The sequence below is a fragment of the Pseudorasbora parva genome, chromosome 14 (genome assembly GCF_024679245.1).
Source record: "Pseudorasbora parva isolate DD20220531a chromosome 14, ASM2467924v1, whole genome shotgun sequence".
Lineage (NCBI taxonomy): Eukaryota > Metazoa > Chordata > Actinopteri > Cypriniformes > Gobionidae > Pseudorasbora > Pseudorasbora parva.
Window position 1 is genome coordinate 31,726,747 of NC_090185.1, and position 24,861 is coordinate 31,751,607.

Genomic DNA, 24,861 nt, shown 5'->3' on the forward strand with positions numbered 1-24,861 from the left:
TAAAGTTCTGGCAGCCTGGTTTATTGAAGCGCCTACAGCTCACGGGATTTACAGAATCCTTAAAGGCGCAGTACTCAAAAACAAAGTTCTGACATATACTCACGCTCATGTCGTTGCAAACCCCCCATGACTTCCGTGAAACACACCATGCGATGTTCGGCAGAATAAATGCGTCAGTTCGCTTGACGCTTGTATACAAATGATGCAATGAAAGTGGATGGAGACTCACGCTGCGATTCTTATGTTTCATTTTGTGTTTTGTGGAAGAAAGTAAGTCGTATAGATCAGGAACGACATACGTTTGAAAAAAAATGGCTTTTTGAGTAAGGGATTACTTTAGGACTGTAGGATCAGCTTGTAGTGTACTGCACATGATAGGCCTATACAAATGATTGCATGACACAAAACTAAGCGATATAGTAAAACATGAAAAACTACATATTAAAAAAAAACATCAGTACATAATGGTCTCACGGTAACAAATATCAAAAAATTGAAATGCCATTTTTAGCAAAAGTAAAGATGTGACAAGCAACAATAGACTGTAGCACGTTACACCATGAAGCCTATTTTTAAGGCGATAATAAAAATGTGTCCAAATATGATATTTTTCATTATTGTGCCATGAAAATACACAACAAATAAAAAGGTAATTGTGACTTTTTATCTCACAATATGACTTGTGTTCTCTCAATTGCGAGTTTATTATCTCAAAATTCAGTTTTTCCTCAGAATCGCAAGTTTTTATCTCACAAATCTGACTTAATAACTCGTAAGTCCAAGTTTAAATCTCACAATTATGAGGGGAAAAGTCCGAATTGTGAGTTATAAACTCGGAATTGAGAGAGAGAAAAAAGTCAGAGTGGCAAGTTTTTAAAGTCCCCATTGCAAATTCCCAATTTTACCATATAAACCTGTGTATATATTATAAATGCATGATTTATACATTCATATGAAGATGACATTAAAGCTCTTAACATCTGAAAGTAGCCTATAAGGCATGTTTAGATGATGGAGCAACAGCAGCATTTCGCAGGGTAATCCTTGGTGTAGACTTTATGTTCAGTTCCATATACAAAATAAATGTAGGTTTTTTCATTCCAGGTGTAATGCACTCGTGTGATGGGAATTAGCTCAATGGTCTGCCTCTGGAAAATAAAGAAAACACAAAGTTAGAGCTTATGCCTTGTCTCTGACTTTCTAAATCAAATGCATTTTAATGGCCAGTTATCTAAAGAGGAGCCGTTTCTGTTTGAATATATGGGAATATTCAGACTGCTTGCCAGTATGAAAAACAACTTGCTATTAACCGCAAGCTCTAGTCTGGATTCTTTAGGAATTCCTTGGGAGTAAGCCAAAAGGAAGAGGTCATTTGATGAATTCCCAGAAGAGTGGAGGCTGAGATGTGGCCTTAAAGAGACAGTTTCATCAGATGAATTATACTAAACCTGTTGCAGAATATGGCAAGTGGTGGAGAACTGAGCCTGGTGTTCCCTCACGGCACTTTCAGACGCTACATTCACAGAGCTGTCCGGGAAACCCACAACTGGATAAACCTGCAGAGATAGAAGGGTCGAAACGTTAGTAGCAAAGCCAAACAAAGTTATGTAGTAAAGTAACTTTTGTATTCGATTCAATTTGAATTTTTTCCACTAATTTTTTTTTTTCCACATATTTTACAAAATATGTAAAGACTATATTTATATTATACACTGTATAATTTAACTTAAAACAAGTGAGGAAACCCATTGCCTTAAAATTAAGTAGGCCTAATTAACCATGCATAACTGAAAAAATAAGTTATGTAAAGTTATGTCAACTGATCACTTTTTACAGTGTATTTTATATTATACTTATTCTCAGTGTTGTAAAAATGACTTTTAAAAGTAATGCGTTATTATATTGCATTACTCCCTAAAAGAGTAACTAATTTCCTTACTTTTTATGTAAAGTAATGTGCTATGTTACTTTTGCGTTACAACATACAACTATACAACAACTTACAACTATATATAACATACACTCTTTTACACTAATTTTCTTTTAAAAATACATTTATATATTATATTCTGACCACTTAGTATATTTCCTGAACACTAGAGCTATGTATGGAAGCATATTGGTAGCAATATTCAATTTGAAATATGATATGCCAAATGGCAATGTATTTCTGAACTTAACCTTATATTTTCCATACCAAATGTGCAATGCTTCGAGCTAAATGATCATTTAAATACAATTATATAATTTTAGGGCTGTCAAATGATTAAGCGCATCCAAAATAAAAGTTTTTGTTTACATAATATATCTGTGTACTGTGTATGACTATGTATATATATATATATATATATATATATATATATATATATATATATATATATATATATATATATATATATATATATATACATATATACACACACACTGTATATATCAAAATAGACACATACATGTATATTCATATTCAATATATTTTTATATATAAATATTTTATACATAAATACAAATATAAAAAAATACATGCATGTGTCTGTATTTATATATACACAATGATTATGCACAGTACACACACATTAATTATGTAAACACACACTTTTATTTTGGATCCGATTATTCACGATTAATTGTTTGACAGGACTATAATTTTACATTTGCTATTTCCTACACTAGTTTTAACATATCATTTAAACATATATGTTAAATGTTACTTTTGCATTGCAACTTACATATATCATAAACCTTAATTTTCTTTTAAAAATATGTTTATATATTATATTCTGATCACTTAGTATATTTCCTGAACCCAAGAGCTACGCATGTATGGAAGGATATGGTTAGCAATATCCCAAATGGCAATAAACTACAAAAGTATTTCTGTATTTATACAGTATTTCTGAATTTGTTACACTACAAATATATGTAACGTATACTTTAAAGGGATCCCCTGGTGTTGTGACTTGTATGGCTTAATATAACATAAATGATGTCTCTTACTGAATTATGTAGTAGAAAACCCATGAAAGATCTACGTTATTTAAAAAATCGACTTTATATTTGGACCATGGCGGCGCCATTTTGTTTGCGTTCTAGGTTGATGACGTATAATGGTTGCATTCCTCAATCAGCTGGCGTTACCCGTAGCTATTTTTACCACAACGCAACTCGAAAATTGTTTCAGAGTTAAACAAAACCAATGAATTGCTTTGTAATTGTACTTAAAACACACTCAAACATACATGTGCACACAAACTCACCTACACAAGTCACAAACAGATCGGCGGCCGGGCACACACACCTGACAGACTGCGCTGTCTCAATCGAGATGTTGGGCTGCTCAGTCTCCACGACAGGGGCTGAATCCGAAATCGACCCCCTATACCCTGAAATAGGGCATTATTTGAAGGGACGGCCATTTGTAGTGTTGTCCGACATCATAGTGGACATGTTCGAGTGCAGTCATTCAGTCTCACGTTGCACCGCAGTGTACAGCCGATTTACAACAGCTGTCCGACTTCACGCACCCAAACATACATGTGCACACAAACTCTCTCGCTCACATAGACTGACACACACCCCAACAGATCGGCGCGAACACACACACACACACACCCCAACAGATCGGCGCGAACACACACGCACTGCGTGCGCGCATACATAACCCTCAATCACTATTCCCTGTGTTGATATCATAGATAGACTGTTGATATGCAGTAGATTAACTGTAATGCCTAATGTATCCAGCAGAGGGAAATATCTAGGTAGGATGATGGGATAAATTAACGTGAGGAAGAGAGGCAGGATGTTTTGGTGATTATGAATGGGATTGGTTTGTGCATTAAAGTTTGAGCACAAGCTCAGTGAATTAACCTCAATCTTTAAACTTTCACTTTTAAGACACAAATTACTTTCGCTACTTTTGTTCACTAATACAACTTGAAGGAGTTAATGAAGACGATTGAGTGCGTGAAGTCGGACAGCTGTTTGTAAATCGGCTGTACACTCGTTATTGCGGTGAACGTGAGACTGAATGACTGCACTCGAACATGTCCCTATGGTGTCGGACAACACTACAAATGGCCGTCCCTTCAAATAATGCCCTATTTCAGGGTATAGGGGGTCGATTTCGGATTCAGCCCCTGTCGTGGAGACTGAGCAGCCCAACATCTCGATTGAGACAGAGCAGTCTGTCAGGTGTGTGTGCGCGCCCGCCGATCTGTTTGTGACTTGTGTAGGTGAGTTTGTGTGCACATGTATGTTTGAGTGTGTTTTAAGTACAATTACAAAGCAATTCATTGGTTTTGTTTAACTCTGAAACAATTTTCGAGTTGCGTTGTGGTAAAAATAGCTACGGGTAATGCCAGCTGATTGAGGAGTGCCACCATTCTACGTCATCAACCTAGAACGCAAACAAAATGGCGCCGCCATGGTCCAAATATAAAGTCGATTTTTTAAATAACGTAGATCTTTCATGGGTTTTCTACTACATAATTCAGTAAGAGACATCATTTATGTTATATTAAGCCATACAAGTCTCAACACCAGGGGATCCCTTTAAGGTTTTATAAGTTGCAAAATTTTTATTAAAATATATTACAGAAATTATTAGATATGTTTAACATATTCAAGAAAAATTGAGCAAAATGATAATTGATTTATTTATCTTTTAAACTTTTCATTAATTATCAAGCAATCAATATAGCAAAATTCATTTCGAGGTTATTGCGTCCCCGCACTGTCAATCATTGCATCAAGACGGGGCAAGGTTTACTGACAGAGGAAGTGGAGCAAGAACAGAGAAATGACAATGTCAAAACGTATGCCATACAAAAAGATCTCTTAGCATTACGGCTTATATTATCTACTGTACCCCCATTTTTATTGAAAGTATTGAAAGTGTATTTTGTTACTTTTTTCTGTTCCCATGCACACAAGTAACTACATTATGGAGAAAAGAGCGAATTTTCATTCCGTGGATTTAGTAGAGTATATTAATAAAGTAATCAGTTAGTTTACTCGTTACATAAAAAAAGTAATCCGATTACATAATGCACATTACTTGTAATCCGTTACCCCCAACACTGCTTATTTTAGTTTCTCATGACCATTTCCAACCTCCTTCAAAATTAAACAGAACATTTTTGCTGCTGCACCTTTAAGAAGCAACCGTTTCCCTTTCACTGGCTCCGCTCACACAAACCGGCAGACTGAAATAATCATATAAAAATAAACTTCATTGACAAACAAACAGATCTTTTAAAAGGATATGCAGAGCTGTATGTGCTACACAGCAGTTTTTTATTTTAGTTTTATTATAGTTTTAGTATTATTTTGAATGAGCTTTTACTTTTTCCATTTTTAGGGTCCCATTTTAACGATCTAAAGCATGGCTCAGGTGCACTTAGGGCATGTCCAAATCCACTTTTGCTAGTTTAATGACGGGAAAAATGGTCAACGCCCAGCGCATGGTCCAAAAAGTTGGAGTTACACTGAATACATGGAGCTACACTACACACTAATTTACAGTCTGAAGTTTCATGGTGCCGGATGTATGATAGGGCCCTTTTTTTACATTTTAATTTAATTTTTTGTAGATCTCCAATAACCCAAAATTCAGAATGCCCCTTTAAATAACAAAGGCACCATAAATGTAATGCCATTTTTGCTCACCATTGGAGCCATATCAGTTAGAAGTTTCTCTCCAGTAATTTGTTCGAGACGTTCAACGGGGAATCCCGAACGCTTGTCAATCACAGCCACATGAATGTTGTTCTTCCTGAAAAGATAAACGTAGGAAGAAAAAAGCATGAATAAAAAAAGTTTGTTAGCTTGTTTGTACTGATTTGTGGTGCTATTTGCATGTTTTCTCACCATGTAATTTTAAGTTTGATGAAGCAGAGGAGCTTTCCATGCCCTTGGCATGTTTTGCAGGTTATTGAACCAGCTCCTCCACAGGAATGACACCTGGAGCACAATCATTTAATGAAAGTGTTAAAACCATTTTTTTGTCTTTTTTTAAATAAATCAAATTGAATAAATTATGTATAAATTGTATAAATTAAATAAAGCTCTACAATATTCTCCATTTAAAAAAAAAGAGGATATACTCATTACCTAACCATGCCAGAGCCCTGACACATCCTACATCGTTGCCGTTCACTGGACTGAGTCCAACCCGTGCCACTACAGGATCCACATCGAGACTGTAATAATAGAAATATCATAATTAAATAATAGAGATAAAATACAGATCAGAATATTAAAAACGGTGATCATCATACTTACCCTGCCTGAATTTACGCATCTTCCGCATGCAGATCTTCCAAGATTCAGGCATGAATGACAACCCTGAATTTTAAATGTAACAACAAAAATGAATCAAGATGAATTGTGCATTTAATGTCATGAATGGAAGACTGAAATGTTACTTTGATTGTAGATGTGTGAGGAACGCGGACGGCTTTCTCGCAGTCTTGAAAGAGGGAAGGGATGGGCACAGGAATACTCCACGGACCAGGGGCCACTCCAAAACCATCCACCACCTGACCTGATCAATGAATGAAGTAAAAATTAGCGTGTGTGTGTGCCCTTGTTTATATTACATAGTGGGGACCAAAATGTCCACATAAGGATAATAAAACCTGAGATTACCTACATTGTGGGAACCAGCCAGTGGTCCCCACTTTTCAAAAGGCTTATAAAACTTACACGATGAGTTTTTTAAAGAAAAAATGCAGAATGTTTCCTGTAATGGGTAGGTTTAGGGGCAGGGGCAGTGTAGGGGGATAGAAAATACAGTTTGTACAGTATAAAAACCATTACGCCTATGGAGAGTCCCCACAAAGATAGTGAACCAGACGTGTGTGTGTGTGTGTAATATTTATATTAGGGATGCAACAATACAGTTAGTCCAAGGTTCAATACATACCTCGGTTTTTAACCATGGTTTTCGTCTTGGTTCAGTTTTTTGCTATTCTATTCTAAAGCCACAGGAACAGCAACAAGTTAAGGTGAAAAAAAGACTATTTTTTCACCTTAACTTGTTGCTGTTCCTGATTGCAATATGCTTTCTTTATTTTACTTAAAATAACTGAAAAACCTTACTTAAACTTTACTTTTAAAAAAAAATGCTTGTACACATCCCTTTTGTGATTGTGAATTTATATTTCATCCCTTTTGTGATTGTGAACTATAGTTTTCCGTGAGTATAACTCTAGCACTAACGTATGATGTGAATGTATGTCGTGTTTGTCAGGACGCCGGTTTGATCTGTCTTGTGTTGTCACTGTTCGGCGCGCCTGGCCGCCTTGTCTGTGCACGCGCTTTTGTGTGTGGTGTTTGTGTTCGTTCGTCATGTGCTTCGTCATTAGTGTTGTGCTGCGTGCATTGTCAGCTGTCGCCCCGCCCCCTTGTTACCCTGTTAGTTCTTCATTACACTCACGTGCTTCCCTCATTAGACTCCCTTTATATTCCCTTTGTGTTTTTTGTTCCCTGCCAGATCGTGTTTGTTCTTTGTGTCAGTCACGTCTTGCTCCTCCTGTTTAGAAAGTCTAGTTCTCGTCTAGTACGCTGTTTTTCTTCAGCTTAGTGTCTTAGTCTTTTTTGTGTTTTTGGCTGGTCCTTGAGCTTAGCTTTGGACCTTGTTTTTTTATTTTTTTTATTTTCATTTTTTCAGCCATATTATTTATTTTATTTTTTCTCCCCTTTCTATAAGTATATTTCGGTTTTTATTTTTTCCCCTGTGTCTGCTTTCAGGTCAGGCCTTGTTTTTTCTTTTTTTTCTTTCTCTCCTCCAGTTCCCCTGTTACCCAGGCTGCTGGGTGGTGTTCCCCTTCTGCCACCATCAGCTCCTCCGCTGCCTCTTCATTTTCCTTCCAGCCTCACCTGCCACCTCGGCCAGTCACACACCCAGTCTCATCCTTCGTCCCGGATCTTCGGAACAGGCTTCTCTGGGTTGAGCATTACCGCTCTATGGACTTATTTTGCTATTGATTATTCCTGACACTTCCTCTGTAGTCCCCTCCGGGTTTCTAATAAACACTCTGTCCTGCAAATTGAATCCGTCTCTTTCTGAACCGTGACAGTACGATCTGGCCAGTCATGGATTCAGCAGGACCAGAAGCCGTCCGGACTGCTGTGGCCCAGCAGGGGATTCTGCTTGGACAACATGCCTCCCAGCTTACAGCCACCACCCATAATGTTGAGGTAATGGCCAGCCAGATGGCAGACATCACGGCGGAGCTTAGAGAGTTGCGGAGGGACCAAGATTCCATTAGAGCAGTTGCTGTCGCCGCCCGTTCCTCACCAGCCCAATCCAGTTTGACTCCAGAACCTCGAGTGCCTACACCCACTCCCTACGATGGAGATCCCATGTCCTGCCGTTCATTCCTGACTCAGTGTTCCATCATCTTCGCCTTGCAGCCCACCACTTATGCTTCTGAGACCACCAAGGTGGCGTTTGTCATCACTTTGCTCACTGGCAAGGCTCGTGAATGGGGAACCACTGTGTGGGCAGCCAAGGCTTCATTCTGCGCCTCCTTTGAGCTGTTCGAGAAGGAGATGTTGAAGGTATTTGACCGTTCGTTGGCCGGTAAGGAGGCCGCTAGCCAGCTCGCCAGGTTGAGACAAGGGAACCACTCCGTGACAGACTACTCCATCCGCTTCCGTACCCTTGCTGCCTTAACCGGCTGGAACGAGGAGGCTTGCTGGGACAGATTCCGGGAGGGTCTTAGCGATGACCTCCAGGATGAGATTGCCATTCATGACTTACCTACTTCATTCGATGACCTAGTGGATTTGGCCCTCAGAGTGGAGACTCGTCTAGAGATGCGTCGTCAGAGACAATCTGCACGGGTTCAGTGGAGAAGTACCTCGCCATCATTGATGGCCACCAGCCGTAGTCCTGAGCCTCTTCCTGAGCCGGAGCCCATGCAGGTGGGGCGGATGCGTCTGGCAGCGGAGGAGAGACAACGCCGCATAGTCCAGGGACTCTGTCTTTACTGCGGTAAGCCAGGACATTTTGCTGCACAATGCCCGTTAAAAGCCAGGGCTCGCCAGTAGGGGGGGAAGTACTGGTGAGCGTTACTCCATTGTCGTGTTCCCCCTGCTCCCGCACCCTCCTTCCTGCCAGTGTCGGTTGGGGTCCTTTTCTGAGACATTGCTCTGTGTTAGTGGACTCTGGTGCAGAGGGGGACTTCATTGATGCTGATTTGGTGGCTCGTTGGAAGATTCCTACCTCCCGTCTCCAGAAACCCATCACTGCTAGGGGACTTAACGGTTCTGTCTTGGCCCAAATAACCCATGTCACTGACCCTATAAGCCTAGTCATTTCGGGGAACCACCGGGAGGAGCTGGTGTTCTACCTCCTTCAGTCTCCTAGCACCCCCATTGTTTTGGGTCATCCGTGGCTGGTAAAACACAATCCCCATGTGAGTTGGTCAGGGAATTCTGTGTTGGCATGGAGTTCTTTCTGTCATAAGTTTTGTCTGGGTGCGGCTTCGTCTTCTGTCTCTGTTTCTTCTTTGTTGCAGGAGGAGGCTGTGGATCTAGCCGGTGTTCCGGTGGAGTACCTTGGTCTGCGACGCGTGTTCAGCAAGTCCCGGGCGGCATCTCTTCCTCCACACCGGCCGTATGACTGTGCCATTGACCTCCTCCCTGGCTCTTCTCTGCCTAAAGGCCGCCTATACTCCCTCTCAGGACCCGAAAGGGAGGCTCTGGATAAGTATATCCATGAGTCATTGGCAGCTGGCCTCATCCGACCCTCCTCTTCTCCTGCAGGCGCGGGGTTCTTCTTCGTGGGGAAGAAGGATGGCTCTCTCCGCCCTTGCATCGATTATCGTGGGCTGAATGACATCACCATAAAGAATCGGTACCCCCTGCCGTTGATGTCTACTGCCCATGAGCTGTTGCAGGGAGCGCGGGTCTTCACGAAGTTGGATCTCCGCAATGCCTACCATCTGGTTCGGATCAGGGAGGGTGATGAGTGGAAGACAGCATTTAATACCCCCACTGGGCACTTTGAATATAGGGTTATGCCCTTCGGGCTTGCTTATGCCCCGGCTGTCTTCCAGGCCCTGGTTAATGATGTGTTGAGAGACATGATCAATAGATTTGTCTTTGTGTACCTTGATGATATCTTAATTTTTTCTCCATCATTACAGGTACACATTCAGCACGTACGCCAGGTGCTGCAGCGTCTTCTGGAGAACCAGTTGTACGTCAAGGCAGAGAAATGTATGTTCCACACTGACTCAGTTCCGTTCCTGGGGCAAATAATCTCAGCGGAGGGGATTAAGGTAGATCCGGCTAAGGTAAGGGCTGTCTCCGAATGGCCAGTCCCCGACTCCCGCAAGGCTCTACAGCGGTTCCTGGGTTTTGCTAATTTCTATAGACGGTTTATCCGGAACTTCAGTCAAACCGCTGCCCCCTTGACCTCTCTGACCTCCACTTGTGTTCCTTTCAGGTGGTCGGACCAGGCTCAGGGAGCTTTCCAGAAACTGAAAGGATGTTTCACTTCTGCACCTGTCCTGTCAGTTCCAGACCCTGATCTGCAATTTATTGTGGAGGTAGATGCTTCTGAAGTTGGGGTAGGAGCAGTCCTTTCTCAGCGATCCCCTCGGGATGGGAAGGTGCATCCTTGTGCATTCTTCTCACACCGCTTGAGCCCAGCTGAACAGAACTATGATGTCGGAAACCGGGAGCTGCTCGCGGTTAGGTTGGCCCTGGGTGAGTGGCGCCATTGGCTGGAGGGCGCGGCTGAGCCCTTCTTGGTGTGGACGGATCATAAAAACCTCGAATATGTCCGTACAGCCAAGAGGTTGAACTCACGGCAGGCCAGATGGGCACTCTTTTTCGGCCGATTCCGTTTCACCCTCTCATACCGGCCCGGGTCAAAGAACGTTAAGCCGGATGCCCTGTCACGCCTCTTTGACTGTCCTGAGAGTAAGTCGTCGCCCGACACTATTGTGCCTGGGGAAGTTGTGGTGGCGGCCGTGTCCTGGGCAGTCGAGGGAAGGGTCAGGGAGGCCCTTCAAGGAGTGGCGGTTCCGGTGGGGTGCCCTGATGGTCTGTTGTTTGTTCCTGAGCCGTTGCGTACAGCCGTGTTGGAGTGGAGTCACTCATCGAGGCTGGCCTGCCATCCAGGAGTGCGAAGAACGTTGGCTTCTGCCCGTCAACGCTTTTGGTGGTCCACCATGGATCAGGATGCCAGACAGTTCGTGGCAGCCTGCTCGGTTTGCGCCCAGAATAAGTCTTCTAACAAGCCTCCCGCTGGTCTGCTGCAATCTTTGCCCGTCCCTTCCCGCCCCTGGTCTCACATTTCCCTCGATTTTGTTACTGGCCTCCCTCCCTCCAAGGGCAACACGGTTATATTAACTGTGGTTGACCGGTTTTCCAAGATGGTGCACTTCATTCCCCTTCCCAAACTACCCACTGCGAAGGAAACTGCACTGGTGGTGGTCGATCACGTCTTCAGGATTCATGGTCTTCCTATGGACGTGGTTTCTGACAGGGGGCCCCAGTTCGTTTCCCACTTTTGGAGGGAATTCTGTCGTCTGATTGGGGCCACTACAAGTCTGACTTCAGGATTCCATCCGCAGACCAACGGGCAGTCCGAGCGGGCCAACCAGGATTTGGGGCGTATGCTTCGCTGTCTGGCATCGCATAATCCCGCCTCCTGGAGCCAGCAGCTGACCTGGGCAGAATATGCACACAACACACTTCCTGTGGCTTCTACTGGTATGTCCCCTTTTCAGTGTTCGCATGGTTATCAGCCTCCTTTGTTTTCTTCGCAGGAGTCTGAAGCTGCTGTCCCCTCTGCCCAGGCTTTTGTCCAGCGTTGTAGGAGAACCTGGAGAAGAGCTAGAAGGGTCCTACTCCGGGCAGGGAGGCGTGCCAAGGTGGCAGCAGACCGTCGCCGGACTCCAGCGCCCAAGTATGTCTGTGGGCAGAGGGTATGGCTATCCACTAAGGACCTGCCTCTTAAGGTGCCATCACGCAAGTTAGCACCCAGGTTCATTGGCCCATACCGCATCTCCAAGGTTCTGAGTCCGGCGGCGGTGCGGCTTAGACTCCCGCCTGCTCTTAGTCGTGTGCACCCTGTCTTTCATGTCTCTCGAGTTAAACCTGTTTTTTCTTCCCCTCTGAACCCTACTGTGTCTGTCCCATCCCCGCCACCCCCCCGTCTGGTTGACGGGGTCCCTGTGTATACTGTCAGGAGATTGCTGGACTCCAGGAGGCGTGGTAGGGGATACCAGTATCTTGTGGACTGGGAGGGATACGGCCCGGAGGAGAGATGTTGGGTGCCATCTCGGGATATCCTGGACCGCTCGCTGATTGAGGACTTCCACCAGCGGCAGGCCCTTTCCACCCAGGGAGCGTCTGGGGACGCCCCTGGGGGGGGGGGGGGTACTGTCAGGACGCCGGTTTGATCTGTCTTGTGTTGTCACTGTTCGGCGCGCCTGGCCGCCTTGTCTGTGCACGCGCTTTTGTGTGTGGTGTTTGTGTTCGTTCGTCATGTGCTTCGTCATTAGTGTTGTGCTGCGTGCATTGTCAGCTGTCGCCCCGCCCCCTTGTTACCCTGTTAGTTCTTCATTACACTCACGTGCTTCCCTCATTAGACTCCCTTTATATTCCCTTTGTGTTTTTTGTTCCCTGCCAGATCGTGTTTGTTCTTTGTGTCAGTCACGTCTTGCTCCTCCTGTTTAGAAAGTCTAGTTCTCGTCTAGTACGCTGTTTTTCTTCAGCTTAGTGTCTTAGTCTTTTTTGTGTTTTTGGCTGGTCCTTGAGCTTAGCTTTGGACCTTGTTTTTTTATTTTTTTTATTTTCATTTTTTCAGCCATATTATTTATTTTATTTTTTCTCCCCTTTCTATAAGTATATTTCGGTTTTTATTTTTTTCCCCTGTGTCTGCTTTCAGGTCAGGCCTTGTTTTTTCTTTTTTTTCTTTCTCTCCTCCAGTTCCCCTGTTACCCAGGCTGCTGGGTGGTGTTCCCCTTCTGCCACCATCAGCTCCTCCGCTGCCTCTTCATTTTCCTTCCAGCCTCACCTGCCACCTCGGCCAGTCACACACCCAGTCTCATCCTTCGTCCCGGATCTTCGGAACAGGCTTCTCTGGGTTGAGCATTACCGCTCTATGGACTTATTTTGCTATTGATTATTCCTGACACTTCCTCTGTAGTCCCCTCCGGGTTTCTAATAAACACTCTGTCCTGCAAATTGAATCCGTCTCTTTCTGAACCGTGACAGTGTTGTTCAGTATATTGGGATGGAGGCAAATTATAGAATTTGTAGAATTTTTTTAATTAACAGCAAAACCGGAAAAAAAACGCAATTCACAAGCGCAAATGGAACCATGAATGCCGTACTGAACGGTTCAATATTATATTGAGTATTGTGGCATCCCTAATATTATATATTAGGGATGCATTTTATAATGTTACAGTCTTATTCCATTATGTTTCTCAAAATTCTACAAACAAAACCCCATGATGACAGCGTGAAAGAAGTTTGTTCGAATTCTTTGCAAATTCATAAAAAATAAATTATTATTATTTTTTTTTTAAATTCACATGTACACAAGTACAGCTCTTTACAGCCTTTGCCATGACACTCAAAATTGAGCTGGTGCATCCTGTTTCCACTGATCATCCTTGAGATGTTTCTACAACTTGATTGGAGTACAATTGGTAACTCATTGGTAAATTCATTTGACTGGACATGAGTTGGAAAGGCACACACTTGTCTGTATAAGGTCCCACAGTTAACAGTGCATGTCAGAGCACAGACCAAGCCAAGAAGTCCAAGGAATTGTCTGTAGACATCAGAGACAGGAATGCATCAAGGCACAGATCTGGGGAAGGGTACAGAAACATTTCTGCAGCATTGAAGTTCCCAATGAGCACAGTCATCATCCGTGAATGGAAGAAGTTTGGAACCATCAGGACTCTTCCTAGAGCTGACTGCCTGGCCAAACTGAGTAATCAGAAAAGGGCCTTAGTCAGGGAGGTGGGTTCTTGGTGAACTCTGACAGAGCTTCAGCGTTTCTTTGTGGAGAGAGGAGATAACCTTCCAGAAGAACAACCATCTCTGCAGCTCTCCACCAATCAGGCCTGTGTGGTAGAGTGGCCAGACAGAAGCAACTTCTTGGTAAAAGGCACCCGCCTGGAGTTTGCCAAAAGGCACCTGAAGGACTCTCAGACCATGAGAAACTAAATTATCTGGTCTGATTAAACAAGATTGAACTCTTTGGCCTGGATGGCAAGTGTTGTGTCTGGAGGAAACCAGGCACCGTCATCACCTGGCCAATACCATCCCTACAGTGAAGCATGGTGGTGGCAGCATCATGCTGTGGGGATGTTTTTCAGAAGCAGAAACTTGGAGACCCGTCAGGATCCACGGAAAGATGAATGCAGCAATGTAAAGATACATCCTTGATGAAAACTGGAGCAAAGGTTCATCTTCCAACAGGACAACGACCCTAAGCACACACTAGGGATGCGCGATATACCGGTACTGGAAAAATACCGGTATATATTTTATTTAAAACGGTACGATATCATGATTTGGCACATTTCGGTATATGCTGCTGTTCCGAAGTTCACCGCTAGATGGCAGCGCGCTACACAAACTGAGCCGAAACAACCCGCAAATGTGACAACAACATAGACGGACAAAATGGATAAAGCAGTTGAATCTCACTCAAGATGCCCAAAACGAATTAATAAAGAGAGGAGTAGAAGTGACATTTGTAATGACTTTGCTTATAAAACTGATGAAGAACCATCAAACCTAGCCAAGAAGCATCTGTCACTATCCTGACTTCTGAAGAGATCGACAGGTCAGTGATCACTCAAACCATCTCATTTAGACATTTATTTTCTTTTAACACTGATCTACGCACACACAGCCTAACATAAGATCGAATATCACAACATCTCCAGCGCCCGTTTCAACCAATGACATTTAGATCTCATTATATTTGCACGCGTACTATTGCACTATTTATATTCCCGTTAGACACAACCGCCTGTGTTTATGTGAATAACTTACTCACTAAAGACGGACATTTGTACATAATTCTGTGTGTTTGACTGTTTAAGGAAACTTAATGTGTAATGTGCGAGCTCTAAGTGACAGGCGTGTGTGTGTGTGTGTGTGTGTGTGTGTGTGTGTGTGTGTGTGTGTGTGTGTGTGTGTGTGTGTGTGTGTGTCGTTGTTATAAGCTCATGTCTCCTGTAACTGTTATTACGAAATGCTATAAAATCTCTTGCGTGTTCAAATGATTTCCGTTCTCCATCCCGAGACGAGCATGAAATGTTGAATCGGATTATGCAGATCGCTTTAGTGTCGTGCGATGTCTTTTGAAACCAGAAGCAATTTGCAAATTTTGAGAGATTTTTGCTGAAATTATTTCTCACAAGAAAGTTTTCAAATGACTGATTTGATGTGATAAGCTTTGCTGATTAATTTACTAATAAACATTTGTGGTAATTTCCCACTTTATAAACTCAAAACTTGCATAATTGTACTCATTCTCGTGCAATATAACCGCGCTAATATCAGACCGCGTGGTATCGGTTTAATATCGGTACTTCGGTATTAGATTGTGGTACCGTACCGAAGCCAAAATGGTGGTATCGAGCCATCCCTAGCACACACCCAAGATAACAAAGGAGTGGCTACGAAATAACTCTGTGAATGTCCTCGAGTGGCCCAGCCAGAGCCCAGACTTGAGCCCGACTGAACATCTCTGGAGAGATCTGAAAATGGCTGTGGAGCTTGAGAGGTTCTGCAAAGAAGAATGAGAGAAACTGCCCAAAATACGTGTGCCAAGTTTGTAGCACCATACTCAAAAAGACTTGAGGCTGTAATTGGTGCCAAAGGTGCTTCAATAAAGTATTGAGCAAAGCTGTGAATATTTATGTACATGTGACTTATTTCCCCATTTAAATCTGCAAGGATATCAAACAAACCTCTTTCACATTGTCATTATGAGGTATTGTTTGTAGAATTTTGAGGAAAAAAATAATTTAAACCATCTTGGAATAAGGCTATAACAACAAAATTTGGAAAAAGAGAGGTGCTGTGAATATTTTCCAGATTCACTGTATAGTAGCTGAGAATGAAAATGTGACTCTACTCACCATTGTATGGTTCACTGTCCCACTCTGTGGTTCTAGACTCTGTAAAAGTCTCCAATCGGTACTATAAGGACAAACAGACATTCAGCATGTGTGAGCATGGCACCATATTATATATATATATATATATATATATATATATATATACAGTTTGATTGGCTGCTTTTGAATGTTGATGCTTACTCGATATGTGTTGAGGGACTGCAGGTCTGTGAACACCATCTCTTTGGCTGGTTTAGAGCTGTAACAGCATTTGCTGGAGACATATTTTGTAAAGGCCTCCTGTGCCAATTCTTCACCGATCGCAGGAATGCTGAGGACAAGACGTGAACTTTAGCTGGGTTTGCAACTTTTGACCATTCATTTACCAGACATTTGACTTAACAAATTAATAGATAGATAGTTGGTTACCTACATTCTTCAAAATATCTTCTTTTGTTTTCAACAGAACAAAGAAACGGATTCAGGTTTAACTACTTGAGGGTGTTTAAATGATGACAGAATTTTCATATTTGGGGGAACTATCCTTTTTACAGAGCTACGCATGACATACGGGGAAAAAAAATGGTAATTGTGCACATTTTATATTTTTTCCCCTCGTTTTACTAAATTGTGTGCACAATTTACTCATTTGTTCCCTTTTTTTAAGTAAATAGTGTGCTCGATATAATCATTTGTTCCCTCGTTTTACTGAATCGTGGTCACGTTTTAGTTAATTCAAAACAAGGTAACAAATTATTGTTCGCACGATTAGTAAAAAGTATATTGTGCACAATTTACTTATAGCAAGGGAACTAATTAATATATTGTGGGCACAATTTAGTAAAACGGGGGAATGATATTGTGCACAAAATTAGGGAACAAATTATTATATTGTGCGCATAATTGATTCCCTCATTTTAAGTCAATTGTGTGCACAAAATAATGTGTTACACTATTTACTTAAAAAAGGGGGCAGATTATTATATTGTGCACGGAATTCAGTAATACAAGGAAATTAATTATATTGGGCCTCCTTCATGACACACAAGCAGAACGAATTTGTGTGTAATTTGTTGGTAAAGCCGCTCTGATGTAAATTTTCTGATTCACGAAAATGTCTCAAAATGTTCGTATTTTCTAATAGAAATGTACACCTGCTTCCTACCACGAGTAAAGGGTGTGTAAAAAGATTTAAACGTTCTGTGTTCTAATTTAGGCAAAATAATGACCTTGCATTTGGATGTAGAGCAGGGCTACCATAATAATATTTCAGGAGTTGATTTGCCCCGTCTTTATTGTTTTGTTTGTACTGTTTAACGTTGGGTAATAGGCAGCGCTCATCACTGGCATTTTTACCAGGCTGTCCAATCACAGTCGAGGAGGGGCGGGACAAAAACTGCACCGACCAATCATCCCACTTGTAAACGAACCGAACAACAATAATAAAGAAGTTAATACTGCTTTTTACTGCATTTCTAAATTCAGTAATATTCTTCAAAAAGAGATACTAGTATCACAATACTGCCATGGATATTCTGTATCATAGCAACCAAAGTATTTCAGCTGGAAAAACGCTGCTCTTGCAAAGCGCTCTCAAGCGCCACCAGCTGGCCATTTTCAGAAGAGCACCAGAATTTGCTCATATATTTAAGAAAGTTTCATGAATGAGGCCCATTGTGTGCACAATTTACTTAAAAATAGAGAACAAATTATGTTGTGTGCATTATTTTCTTAAAAATAGGGAACACATTTGTATACTGTGCACACAATTTAGTAAAAAGGGAAACATTTTGAAAAATGTAACTAAAATTATAATACAAACAGAAAATATAAATATAAAATCATTATATATTTTTTTTATTTAATAATGCATTTTTTAAATTTGCAATATTCATTCATCACTTTTCATTATTCTTACATTTATTTGTTTTTATTTATTTATATATTCTATTATTGTTTTTATTTCTGAGTTTATTTCCTATTCCAATAAGATCATGAGAGGGGATGATCGATCATGAAATGTCTTGCTCTAATTTCTTCTAACTACCTGGTTATGCTGCACTTATGTTGCACTACTAGTTATGAATCTATGTTGCAGAATACATGGCCAACCATTGGTCTAGTGTTCTTACAATGTCAAAGAAACAAGGTTGAGCTAAATAAATAAATCGAGAATTGCCACATTCCTGAATTCACGCCATGACAAGAAAACCAGTCAGGCAAGGCAGGAACAATCAACAAAATGATTAAATACAAGAGATAACAAAAGTCAAACTCCTACAAGCGTGGAAATCATAATTGCACTGTGATGTCTGTTGCAATTATTTTCTTTCTTTTTTCCACTTACTAGGGCATTTTAAGTCTTTTATTGTGTCATTCCAGCGATTTAAACTGATATCCTTTTATTGTGTAAGTGCTGAGGTTCTTACTCAAAGCGTCTTTCTGGAACTCTGGATGGGGCTTGAGGCTGTACCGATCCAAAATCTGACGGTGGAATAACTGTGGATGTAATTACAAATCCACTGTCATGTTCACAACCAACATTTTGCTCTCTGTTTCAAATGAAGCTGCTGAAATTTTTCTCACCATTAGGCCCCAAACTTTCATATCCAGGAACAACAGGCATCAAGTCTGCAGGAGGAGCCGTCGCCCCATCTTTCGGATCTGTTTAATGTACATCACAAATGTATTTCACCCACTGTCTTGTTAGGAAATAGTAGAAGGGTAAACAGGAAACATGCTTCTCCAATGCTATGCTGAAAGAAGCTTTTGTTGAAGTGAAACCGGGGTGAACCTTTTTATTACACATTTTCGGTTAAAATATTATGTAATGTGGTCATGTGGTTATGTGGGTTACACTTTATTTTATTTGTCTTAGAGTGTTACGTTTGGCTTAGAGTTAGTTTGCATAACTAAACTGTAGCCATCACAATTTGGCACTTGTCAAACTCACTCAAATCCTTCTAACACATCAACATTGAGGACAAAATGTTCACTTGCTGCCTAGTATATCCAACCCACTAACAGGTGCCGTGATGAAGAGATAATCAGTGTTATTTACTTAACCTGTCAGTGGTCATAATGCTATGCCTGATCGAGGTATGTTAAATGTAGAACCTATAGGCTAACAACTACAAATTATGCATAATTACATGAAATAACCCTATTTTTAAACATAGCCTACATGTTACTTTAAATGCCTAAATGTGCCACTTATGACTGCTCATGTAATGTTGTTTAGGGATGAGTACATCTTTTGGAAATAATTTGTGATTACCTGCATTAGATCCAGCAGGACACGATGGGCCAGTGTGGACTTCATCCTGGTCACTGTCATAAAACCAAAACAATGTTTTTATTAGCCTATACTACCACATGAACCGCGACAACAGGTCGACAGCAAGAAAGAAAGAAAGAAAGAAAGAAAGAAAGAAAGAAAGAAAGAAAGAAAGAAAGAAAGAAAGAAAGAAAGAAAGAAAGAAAGAAAGAAAGAAAGAAAGAAAGAAATGCCTCGTTGCACCGTCATCATTTTTATCGAGATTCACGAGATAAGACTTTTACACGATGTTGCGTTTATAGTAAAATTACTTTAAATGTAAATTATCTGATAAAACCAGCATTTCTGTTTTCCTAGATGGCTTGTCTTCGTAATTTCGTTAAGTTTTTTTTTGACCATATTACCTCAGCAGATGCGTCCTGTCCATCCTTCCTTCAGCGCGAGCGAGTGGCGAACTTTAACTTTCGTTTTGTGAGAAGCGAGAGTCACGGAAGGGAGTCAGAGGAACAGTGAGTGTAACCTGAGATCAGTTCTTCAGAGCCCATTTCAAGTTGAGACTTTCAGAGGACATTTGACATGGCAAACATGAAAATTCTCCCTAAACTCGCTAAACCATGGGCTAAACTTTGTAAAGGGGGGAAAATGTTAATTGATTATTTGTTTATTCAATAAGCTTTAGCGTACGTCGACAACAGATTGTGTACATTTCGAGTACGAGAATCGCTTCGAATGGGTCCTAGCTGCCTCCCACATGATCCTTCTCGTTTATATATCTTTTGTTGGCCTTTAAGATCAAGCTCTGCTGTAATTTTCCACACATGGTAGGCTACAACAGTTCGAAAACATCCCCATATATTACACTCTTTTACACCTGAACCCCTACCCTTACGAAACAAAAATATATTGCAATATACTAGAATTTATATTGCAATACATTAGAAAATATATTTCAATGTATCAGAAACTTCCTCATATATTTAAAAATATATAGCAATATATGGATGGACAGCCTATTGCTATATATTGATTCATATATTAAAATACATTGATATACAAACAAAACTGAATTATTTCATGTATGTTTATTGAAACAAAGTATTTTTTTGTGAGTTAAGCAAGCTCCTGCATATGTTTACAGAGGTTGATTAACAATAGCCCAAATCAGATGGTGCATGACATTCAATATATTTTCTATATTTAGAAAATATGATGGTGCATGACATTCAATATATTTTCTATATTTAGAAAATATTTCTATTAGGGCCGGGACTTTAACGCGTTAATTAAGATTAATTAATTACGTGACTTTAACGCGTTAATTACGTGACTTTAACGCGTTAATTAATTACGCAAAAAAAAAAAAAAAAAAATTTACCACACTTATTTTTGCACCGCGGAACGTTTTTCAATGAATGAGTTTCGACGGACCAATTATACTGGAACACCAACTAGCGCTCCGGAGTCACGACAACAACGAACCATGTGAACATGAACGAAGCTATGGAACAAGCTGATGAGACCGCTTTGCTTGGCCCCGTGGATGGGAAATTTTGTTTTAAAAAACGAAAGAATGGAAGCGTCGTCAAGAGCATGGTTGTGTGCAAGCTATACAACAAGGAATTCGCGTATCACCGCAGCACATTGAGCCTCAAATATCACAAAAATGCTTTTGCTAAACTGGCAAACATGCACTGGTCTGCTGGACTGAAATAAATAAACAATATTTTGTTGATTAAGCTTATGTATTCAGTCATTATTCAATGGTATACTAAAAATACATGTGAAAAATTACTTCTCATTGTTCTCAGGTCAAATATTTATATGCAATTAAAATGCGATTAATTAATTACAAAGCCTCTAATTAATTAGATTAATTTTTTTTAATCGAGTCGCGGCCCTAATTTCTATATTATATTTTAATCTGTTATATTTTAAAATATATGACAGACAGTGTACATTAGATTATTTCATATTTACCATGTATACAATATATATGATAATTATATACTATGTAATATAAATTAATATATTTAAGACATATGTTCCCATATAAATCTGATTATATTATCCAGTACATTGAGGTATATTATCTCATATATTTTTACATATATATTTACATACATATACAATGACTCTTCCAATATATAATTTCATATATTGTAGGATATATTTCAATATACATAGCAATATATTGAATAGTATAATGATATGTATTTAGTCAATATATGAAAACGGCAATAATTGCAGTATTGTCCCATATATTGCAATATATGACTTGCATATATAATATATTATTATATAATATATCATATGATATATTACCATGTAAATTTCACAATATATGGAGACACATGAAATATATTGTCAACTAATATATTGAGAAATATATTGTCAACTAATATATTGAGAAATATATTTTTGTTGCGTAAGGGTAGTGACCTCTGGGGTCATGTGAAGACGTCAGCAGTGTCAAATACTAATCCAGCCGTTCCTCTTCCCTAAAATTCAAAGCCTGGCGCACATATATTTCCTCACAAACACATTTTACCAGTTTATGTCCTAGCTAGTCTTCTAAGCAGTTCTAAATAACACAGTGTTCCATAAGCATAATAGTTATGAAGAAGAAAAAAACATGGATTAAATTAATCTTCTCCTACATGAACGAACAATTCAAGAACACATTCGTTTTGATGAGGCTTCAAATTATTTAAATAATAGCATGTGACAGACTATTGTGCAATTGACATTCAAAACATGGCCTCATTACATTACGTTTTAAATCCAGCTAGATACAAATTTTGTTTGCAACTGTATTACAGTTTTTGTTTTCGCTTTATTTTGATGGTTCCTTCAACAGATTCGGTTGTAGACAACCAGTGTTGGGTTACTTTAGAAAGTTACCCTATTTAAAATGTAACAAGTAGTGTAACTCTTTCAATTACTTTATTAAAGTAATGTAACTGATTACATTTGATTACTTTTCAAAATCTACATTTTCAACTGTTTAAAGCACAATATTTAAGATTTTTGGATTAAAATATCCAAAAAACAACACACACACACACACACACACACACACACACACACACACACACACACACACACACACACACACACACACACACACACACACATATATTGAATTGTGTACTTACACTATCCTAAATGTTTCCTGTTTAAATAGAGAAATAAGGAATCTTAACTAGGATATGAATCATGTCCGTTTGTCGCCTATAATATCATACCTGCGTTACCCTCGATTTTTATTTTATTTTGTAGACAGCATGGCAACACCAAAGACGCTTTAATATATTATGTGTTTTATTACACAGGTGAGCAACTCGTAATATTCATAATACTGTTGCTTGCTGTACCTGCAAGTGATGAATTTACGCATTGTGAATGAATTACAAGTGAGGAACTTATAAATACGACAATATCGATCTAGCTTACTGCAGTGTGTGCAACAAGTGTCTCATAGTAGCCGCTAACGTTAAATGCATAATTTTCAAGTGGATCAACATGATCAACAGCACTGCATTACCCCACATACGCTTGACAGGAAGAAGCAGAACCGCTCATCTGCGGCGTAATACAAGCTTCGCTGCTCTCGAGCCGTGTGTCGCACTCATCTCTCATAAGCAATCACTTCAGCGGCCTCGTTCAGCTGCCACAGCACTCGGCCAAGCTCTACTTTATACTGCAGTAACCATCGAGTGTCATCAAGCTACACCTTTGTTTTGAATAGTTGACTTCTAGTGGTGAAAAACTACATAGTGTGCCTCTAAAGAACAGAAATGGTCATATTTAGTTAGCCTGGATGCCAGCCGAACTCAGCCGCGTCCACAACATTTGAGCTCGGGTGGTTCGGTCTGGACTTGATTTATAGAGGAGTGATTATGCCGGAACAGAAACTGATCGGACCAATGAAATCATCAGGGCGGGCCTTAGACGATGACGGACAGATGATCAACAGTAAAGTAATCATCACGTCATCAAAGGGGCTTGGGTTGAATTTGTTCTAATCCTAAACGGAGAACGTATTTGTTCACCTGCATTCACCTTCACTATTTCACTCAGAAATGATGATTGTGTTGGTAAGTACTCTGTGTATCCTTAAAAACATTTTTTTTTACATCACCAGGAAAGATCGTTTACACTCATCTTTTTCTTCTAACGTTACTTATTCCAGCGTGCGTGCAAACAGGGTTGCCAAGTTTTTACAACAAAAACCCGCCAACTACTAGCCCAAAACAGGCTCAATAGCTGCGAAATGCCGTTTGGGGTGGGGAAAATGTGTGTTATTTTGGCTAGGTTGCCTGCTTAAATTCAGATTCCTGGGTCTATACATCTCATAATTGAGGTTGCTTCAACCTGCGGACATGGAAAATAACCTTCGGCAAAACCACAGATGTGGCAACACAGTGCAGTTGAGTTCTGTTGACGTTTGACTAACGTTATGCGTCGCTCTGTTGCTCTGATTGGTTGTAGATCTATCCAATTGAGGTCTTTCCTGGTTCGGTTGAAACACGCCCCATAATCACAGCCCAATGGAGGAGTATATTCCGACTAGAATTGAGTATAATGACATCAAGCTAATATTTAGTTATATTTAAAAGAAAACACGCAATTGTAAATCACTATACTCTAGTAAAAATGTTTTTTAATTTTTCTTACTGATAGCCTATAAAGTACAATTTCTACAATTCCGTCTTTCTTTTAGCTGCACTTACAGTCTTGGCACAATTCTCTCACTCACTGAGTTTTGCAAGAGCTGCTCGCTGCCTCTCGATTTACTCTTATCTGATTGGTTCAATAAACACCACAGACACCAGAACACATCTTTATCTTCATTTGGCTCAGCATTGTTCTTGCTACCAAAAAATACTTTTAATGCAGACATACATGTTAATAAATAAATAAATAAATAAATAAATAAATAAATAAATAAATAAACAATGCATGATTTCTTAAATAGAATAGAATAGAATAGAATAGAATAGAATAGAATAGAATAGAATAGAATAGAAGTTTATTTGTCATTACAAATGTACAAGTACACTGCAATGAAATGCCGTTTGGAGCAAGCCTCCGGGCCGCAGCTATTACAAGCGCCGCTGTGTAACTTTTCCATCCGCTAGAGGGCGCCGATTCAAAACAAAGGCGTAGTTTGATGACACCAAGTTTGAGAGCAAATTCTAGGGACGTGTGGTCTTCACCTCACAGTCGGTGGGAAAGAATCGGGAAAGGACTCGGAAGAAATCATGTTCATGAATGCGGTTATTAACGTTACTGTAGAATGAAGCAGAGCAGGACCGAGTGTTGAGGAGCTGAGCAAGGCCGCCGGAGCAAACGGCTCTCGAGCAGCGGGACTTTTATTATGACAGGACAGTCGCCGGTGCCATTTCCGCTTTTCCGGTCATGAGCATGAGGTAATGCCATAGACAGTAAAAGAAATGGACACAG

The 24,861-nt window shown here is 40.3% G+C and overlaps 1 protein-coding gene across 1 annotated transcript; it reads right to left on the minus strand.

Annotated features, from left to right (window-relative positions):
* Positions 1-74: 74 nt before the first annotated feature.
* Positions 75-20,071, minus strand: LOC137040548 (protein SSUH2 homolog). Its single transcript, XM_067416263.1, has 13 exons — positions 19,800-20,071; positions 19,396-19,448; positions 18,705-18,782; positions 18,548-18,617; positions 16,320-16,449; positions 16,140-16,200; positions 6,426-6,544; positions 6,283-6,345; positions 6,112-6,200; positions 5,869-5,961; positions 5,668-5,773; positions 1,449-1,556; positions 75-1,148 (listed from the first exon to the last, which is right to left on the minus strand). Exons 1-13 carry the CDS (start codon positions 19,820-19,822, stop codon positions 1,005-1,007), a joined length of 1,137 nt encoding a protein of 378 aa, XP_067272364.1. The 5' UTR covers positions 19,823-20,071; the 3' UTR covers positions 75-1,004.
* Between the last annotated feature and the right edge of the window lie 4,790 nt (positions 20,072-24,861).